Source organism: Quercus lobata, chromosome 6, assembly GCF_001633185.2.
Source record: "Quercus lobata isolate SW786 chromosome 6, ValleyOak3.0 Primary Assembly, whole genome shotgun sequence".
NCBI lineage: Eukaryota > Viridiplantae > Streptophyta > Magnoliopsida > Fagales > Fagaceae > Quercus > Quercus lobata.
The window spans coordinates 44,201,960-44,208,376 of NC_044909.1; the positions used below are offsets into that span (position 1 = coordinate 44,201,960).

The 6,417-nt window shown below is 32.5% G+C and overlaps 1 protein-coding gene across 1 annotated transcript; it reads right to left on the reverse strand.

Moving 5' to 3' along the window:
• Positions 1 to 1,206: 1,206 nt before the first annotated feature.
• Positions 1,207 to 3,915, reverse strand: LOC115994077 (transcriptional regulator ATRX homolog). Its single transcript, XM_031118102.1, has 5 exons — positions 3,763 to 3,915; positions 3,597 to 3,649; positions 1,839 to 2,012; positions 1,674 to 1,754; positions 1,207 to 1,572 (listed from the first exon to the last, which is right to left on the reverse strand). The coding sequence occupies exons 1-5, from the start codon at positions 3,808 to 3,810 to the stop codon at positions 1,404 to 1,406; spliced, it is 525 nt and encodes a 174-aa protein (XP_030973962.1). The 5' UTR covers positions 3,811 to 3,915; the 3' UTR covers positions 1,207 to 1,403.
• Between the last annotated feature and the right edge of the window lie 2,502 nt (positions 3,916 to 6,417).

Sequence of the window (6,417 nt, forward strand, 5' to 3'; positions counted from 1 at the left end):
TTGACCAAGACCCAAACCAAGAAGAACTAAAACAAAAGAGAAATAAAGAAAAAATAAAATAAAATAACAAAGAAAGAGGAGAAAGGTCAGCGGCCACCAATGGTGGCAGAGCTTGTGGGTCTCTACCAAACGTTCCTTTGACGTTTGGCACACAATCCCAAACACAAACAAAGACCCAAACCCAGAAACAGAAATAAAAACTCTCTTCCATGGCTAAGGAACACCAACTGTCTCCATAACACTGATTCAAAGAGAGAGTGCAAGATGGTAGTGGCAAAACATGGGTTTCGACCATGAGAGAGGGAGTGTGAGAAGAGAAAGCCAAAGAGGTCTGAGAGAGGGAGAAGAGAAGAGTCTGACTTCTGAGAGAGAGAGAGAGAGAGAGAATAAGTAACAGGATAAATGGCATTTAGGAACTAAATTAGGTTCAGAGACCATATTGATAATTTTTTAAAAGTCTTGGACTTAGTTAGTATTAGCCCAAATCTTAGAGTAGTTTATTGGAATTTTCCCAAAATATATATACCTATGTGAAGGTGTAAACATTTTATATACAAAGTGTACATCAAGTAGTTTGAAACAATAAGTTTTCCGGGTCTTGAATAATCTCTCGTTTGTTGGCTTTCCACTAGGCTTTACAATTGTATAATTATATAACACTCTGGTGGTTAAGACTTAAGAGGTAAACCCAATATAAAATGTAGAAGAGACACACATTTCTTTTTTAAAGCCCAGAGGTGAGTGCTGAGTGGGATTTCAACAAGACTAAAGGGTCTGTTTAGAATTTGTTTATTTTGTTAAAATTAAAAACTTTTTATTAAAAGTATTGTAGATAAAAATAAAAGTTAGCTGAAATAGTACAATGAAACCCATAAATAGTACTAAAAAGTGCAGTAAGATCCATGAATAATACCAAAAATAAACTAGCTTTTTAATTTGGAGCCAAACGCACACTAATTATCCAATTATATCCCACGTTTAGAAAACAAAGTGTACTCATATCATTTTTTTTTTTTTTTTTTAATGAATAGCTGAGTGCCACCACTTTTTTAATATAATTATAAATTTATATCCCACATTTAGAAAACAAAGAGATGTGCGTCTGAGTTAACATCACCAATGAAATTTAGGTGAGTAGGAGACAGTATTGGAATGCATTAGGCCTACACAGTACCTTTTGATAGACATGTCACTCTTCATTCTATCTCAAAACTCCAATTAGGAAAAAGATATATAAATAAGAAGGCAAAATTGCAATTCGCCACATTTTGATATTTAGTTGACAATGGCCTCTGGATTGTTTTTATGAACCTTGCACTCAAGCTCGGCAATTGATGACACAACTATAGCATCAGTACTAAGTGTACAACAGACTAATAATAACAAATTGACATAAGAATTTGTCATTTCTTACTTATCACACCAGAAGTAGAAAGAAGACGTAAAGCTTGGTTGGAATTGTTCAAAACCGATGATGACCTTGAAACTTGCATTTTCCTTTGCTTCAAGAACTCTAAGGAACTCTGCAAGCATTGAGGAGGACCTATGTCCTTCAAAATAACAGTTTCTATCCTGCAAATCACAATGCAATAAAATCATTATTCTATTTTTAAAGTAACGTGGACCTCAAAAGGAAATCTTTTCCACCAATTCGAAAGGAAGAGCTCCCTCACCCCGAGGTTTTGGATTTTTTCTTTCTTTTAGTGGGCTTCACCTCAGCCTTCTCATCCTCTGAGTCTGATAAGAAAACTTTTCTGCAGAGAGATTACATCATTTTTGTTAGAATCTTGAAACAAACTCACAGACACATGAACACAGAGAGAAGAGACACATCTTACTTTTCACGAGCTGCAAGCACATTAACAATATCATTTGGAAGCATCCCATCATTGCCCATAGACTCCTGTGTTTCAGCTTCCTTTGCATCTTTAGCACTTTGACCTTTTTGAGATGGTCTTGGTGTTAAGTTTTGGGCCCATTTCCTCCGACGTTCTTTTTCTTCACGGACAACCCTAAATGGACAAAATTCCATCAAGCACTATATTTTGCACACTTTAATAGTATATTTCTAAGTAATTTCAACAGCACCACCAAAATGCTAAGAAGTATATGTGCACATTTTCAATTTGAATTTCAGCAAAAATTTTGGCAGGGAAGTGGGAGGAAAAATAATCAGGATTTGGTAGCATCTGAATGCAGGCCTTCCCAATTTTTGTAAAATTGGTTGATGCATGTAATGTTCCAATTTTATTTATTTTTTTGGATAAATCAATAGTTACAATAGGGGAGGAGGGATTTGAACCCTGAATGTCTCCCTTAGAAACACTAGGAGGTGCCAACTAGTTAAACTACAAGGCTCTTGACAATGCACGTAATGTTCCATGTAAATTGTTTGTGTAGCTAATGGTTTATTAATTACTTTCCATTACCTACATCATTGCTCGGATATTGAACTTTCCTCCTCTCACATGCCTTAACCCTAAGATCCTTACATATATTTTTACAATTAATTTGGCTACAACGTTAAATTCATTCCTCTATTGTTGTTTGCATATTCCACTCCTGAAGGGCATAGGGCAGCAGCCTACATAACATCCTATAATTTGCCCACTCTTCCTACTATCCATTGGTTATGATTCTGGGAAGAGCCAGTTAACAAAAAATATACAGTTATCCCAAACCTACCCATAAATTTCCTATTAACTATCCATGGATACACTTAACTATAACTGAACTACATTCTCATCCTCCACAGATCCCACCACATAATTTCTGATGCTTGAGATTCATGTTCTAAGCATCTTTTAGGGACTCTTGAGCCAATCCAAGGTTATCGTGTGTGTGTGTATAATTTTCAACATATGAAAGGTCATGTTTCTCAACTTTTCTAAAAATTATTACCAATGTAATCTCTGAACCTTGTACCTTCATACCTATATTATTCATAGAGACCAAATTGAGGTAAATCATCACCACAGGTCCACACTCCACAGCATGAAGAGTATCCCTATTCTAAGTTTCTAACATCTCTGTTTTGCATGAAATTCCTAACAAATCTCATAGATAACAGCAACCTTCACGAGCAGTGCCTTGACATCCCACATGTTAACCCAAGTCAGTTTCAAATTTGGTAACCAAAAAAAAAAAAAAAAAAAAGAAAAAAAAAAGAAAGAAAAAAGCTGACTTCATAGCAAAACATTCAGCAAAGGCAGCATCATATGAAAAGAATTCAGCCCCATCTTAATCAACAAAGGTCGAAATCGGACATCTAAGGTGAAAAACAGTGTCAAAATTCAAAGCAAACTGCCAGATAATCACTTAGTCCATATAATACACACACGCACAAACTCATAGACAATGAATGTAACATATACACTAGCTTAAATTTCTTTATTAGCACCTAAAATTATGTCAAGTAAATTTCAAGTACTTAAACCATAGACCTATAAAATCCAATAGAGTTTAAATTTAATACATTTCAGAAAATTTTACATAGTAATCCTCAACCAATAATCACAGTACCATCCAGGTCCTAAAATAAAACAAAAGCGCTATTTGGTTAAAAAAAGACAGACAAAGCAGAAGAAAGCAAAAACCTGGTCTTATTTTCTTTCTGAACTTTTCTTATCTCCTCATCTTGTTGTGCTCCCTACACAACAGGAAATCAAGAAAAACAAAACAAACTCATGTAAATTTTTTTTTGTTTCCTGAAAGTGTTTTCTGTTGCTTAAAGTTGATTTCTCGAAACAGATTAGAACAAACCTGCTCGTATGTGAGTTCCTCAGGTGCGTCCGAATCGTTGTCCGACATTTCTATATTGTATGTATGTGCTTCAGATTTCTTTGTCTGCTACAAATTTTGAGGTCTAGGGTTTAAGGGTGCCCAACAAGAAGGACGAGGTTTTTGTTTTGCAAAGATTCTAAAGTTCAGGGTGTGAAAGTAGCTGGGCTTTGTTGGGCTGGGCCAGGATTAATCCGAGCCACTAAAAGTTAAAGATTAAAGCTTAGCTCAAAATAATATTTGGGCCTTATCCTTAGTGGGTTTGAATGGCCCAAATTAAAGGGTCCAGTCAGAGGGGTGACTATTTAAAAAATGAATAAAAACACACAAACAATCAAGAAAAAATATAAGATCACAAATTATTTCACAACTTCTTTTTTACTACTGTGATGTAGTAGTGTGTGAACGGTGGAAGAAAAATTGTGAGTCTATTTAAGTCTACTACGCTAAAGTTGTAGTAAAAAAAATTGTGAATTTAAAAAAAAAAACATATTATTCTAGTTATAATATAATCTTGCTTTTTATTTTATTCAGAAAAATCTTTTATTTATAAAAAAAATTAGATATAAGAATCTTGACCTTGTCAAAGTGATAATGAAAGAAAGAAATATGGATAAAGACCAATACTTATTAAAGGAAAAAAGACAGTTTGTGGTCCTAAAAAGGTTAGAATCACTTTACAAACCATTGGTGAAAGAGCAATGCTCTGCACGCAACAAATTTCACAATATTTTTCACAATAATTAAATTTTTAAATTTTTATTAGTTATTATCTAGACTAACTACTAATATTACTTTTTTATTTATCACTAATAATCTACCACATTAGTGAGTGTGAATTTTTTTTTTTTTTTCAAATTTTTAGTTTCTATAGATTTTCTCTGATGAAAAAGAATCATTGATAAAGTGATGATTATTAGGATGGGGATATTTGTAAGAAAAAGAATGGAAATTATGGAATCAACATTTTGGACACGATTTCGCTCTGGTCCCTTGGGCATGTGGTCAAGGGACCAAAGCATTACTTTGGATTTTAAAATTTTATGTAACGTTAACAACAATTTCTAAAGTTTTTTGTCCTTTCATGTGAAAAGGACAATTAGTCGTATAAATGGGGTTGTGAATCGAAGTCAAGCGTGGCACATGTTGTGTTACTGTTTTGTTCTTCATAGAAGACTGAGTAAACGTAAAAGCATTGCTTTGGTGGGCCAAAAGAAAATAAAGTGATGTATGTGGTGACTGTGACTCTGAGCATTATTATTCATTTCATTTATCATCCATGTATATTTTCTAAAGGCAAAGCATAGCGTAATTCAAAGCACAATTTCGGCCACCAAAATTTGACCTCATTGGATTAAAACTAGAACATATAGAATTTTCTGGTGAACAATGGATCTACTCAATAAGAAAACTCATTTGAGGAGAATTTAGATAATCCTATAAACAGTCTTTTTTTATTTTATTTTTTTTACTCCAAGTATAAAGCCCCAAGCTTACTTTAAAAGGAATTCTTTGACTCTCAGGGTTATTTACTTTTATAAAGCTAAAAACCAACTCCACATTATAAACTATATTTTTCCTAGCTTTAATTTCTAGGTGAGACTTATAACAGCTAAGTTTGCATTCTCATAGTTTAATAATACAGAATTCATTATAATTTATCTCTTAAGATTTGACATTGTTATAATTTAATTTAAAAACTTTTAATTGTTACATTTGACCGCTTAATGTTGGGACTAAAATAAAATTGTTAGTGTTTTGTCAGGAAACATGTTACTGATTTTTTTATATATACAAACTTTGGAGGCTAAGATGTAGCAATTGAAAATTTTGTGGAATTATAATATAACATGCTCAAAACACAAGGTAGTAGGTTGTAATTGAAGGTTTTTTCAAAAATTATAAAATATGTTAATAAATTTCAACAAAACTCTTTCAATTCATTTTGATTCAAACCTTAAAGGGTAACAATTGAATATTATTGATTAAATTGTGATACGATCAAAGCACAATAAAGAGGTTAAATTATAACTTTCACTTAATATTATTTTAGAAGTTGAATTTTGGATTAATTGACCATACTTGATCAGTTCAACACAACTCTTTTTTTTAAGGGGGCTAAATAAAGAATTTTATTTAAGAAGAAGAAGAACAAAACAACAAATAAAATAATAAAAAAATCTCACTTAGTGAGGTAGGGAGAGAAGCCTTATTACAACAAAATGACAACTTTTTATTGGCTGCAAACTTGGCCTAAGAATAGCCACTTAGTTTGCCCTCTTGAGCCTTGACCTAACAGAAGAAACAACTATTAAAATTATAACTAAAGAACTTGGCATCAGAGCAGAGATTTAGTATGATCCAAGGCACGTCATCATATTCACCCTTAAGAGCAATAGAAAAAAAAAAAAAAAAAAAAAAAAAAAAAAAAAAAAAACTTTTGCATAACCCTCTACGACCATGTTTTGCATATAATCTTGTTCAAATTGATAAATTATCAATTAACTCAAACGTTTAACCTATTATGAAAAGATAAATTTAATTATTTAATCAATATTTCAACACTCTCCCTTCGCACATGATTCTAAACTTGCCCTTAAGTCCAAAACATGAGATTTTTAACCTTTTTTTTTTTTA

Coding starts and splice junctions, on each gene's coding strand:
- LOC115994077 (XM_031118102.1), bottom strand. CDS start 3,810: ATGTCGGACAACGATTCGGACGCACCTGAGGAACTCACATACGAGCAG. Junction 1,755..1,838: donor GTGCTTGCAGCTCGTGAAAA/GTAAGATGTGTC, acceptor ATCTCTCTGCAG/AAAAGTTTTCTTATCAGACT. Junction 1,573..1,673: donor AAAAAATCCAAAACCTCGGG/GTGAGGGAGCTC, acceptor TGTGATTTGCAG/GATAGAAACTGTTATTTTGA.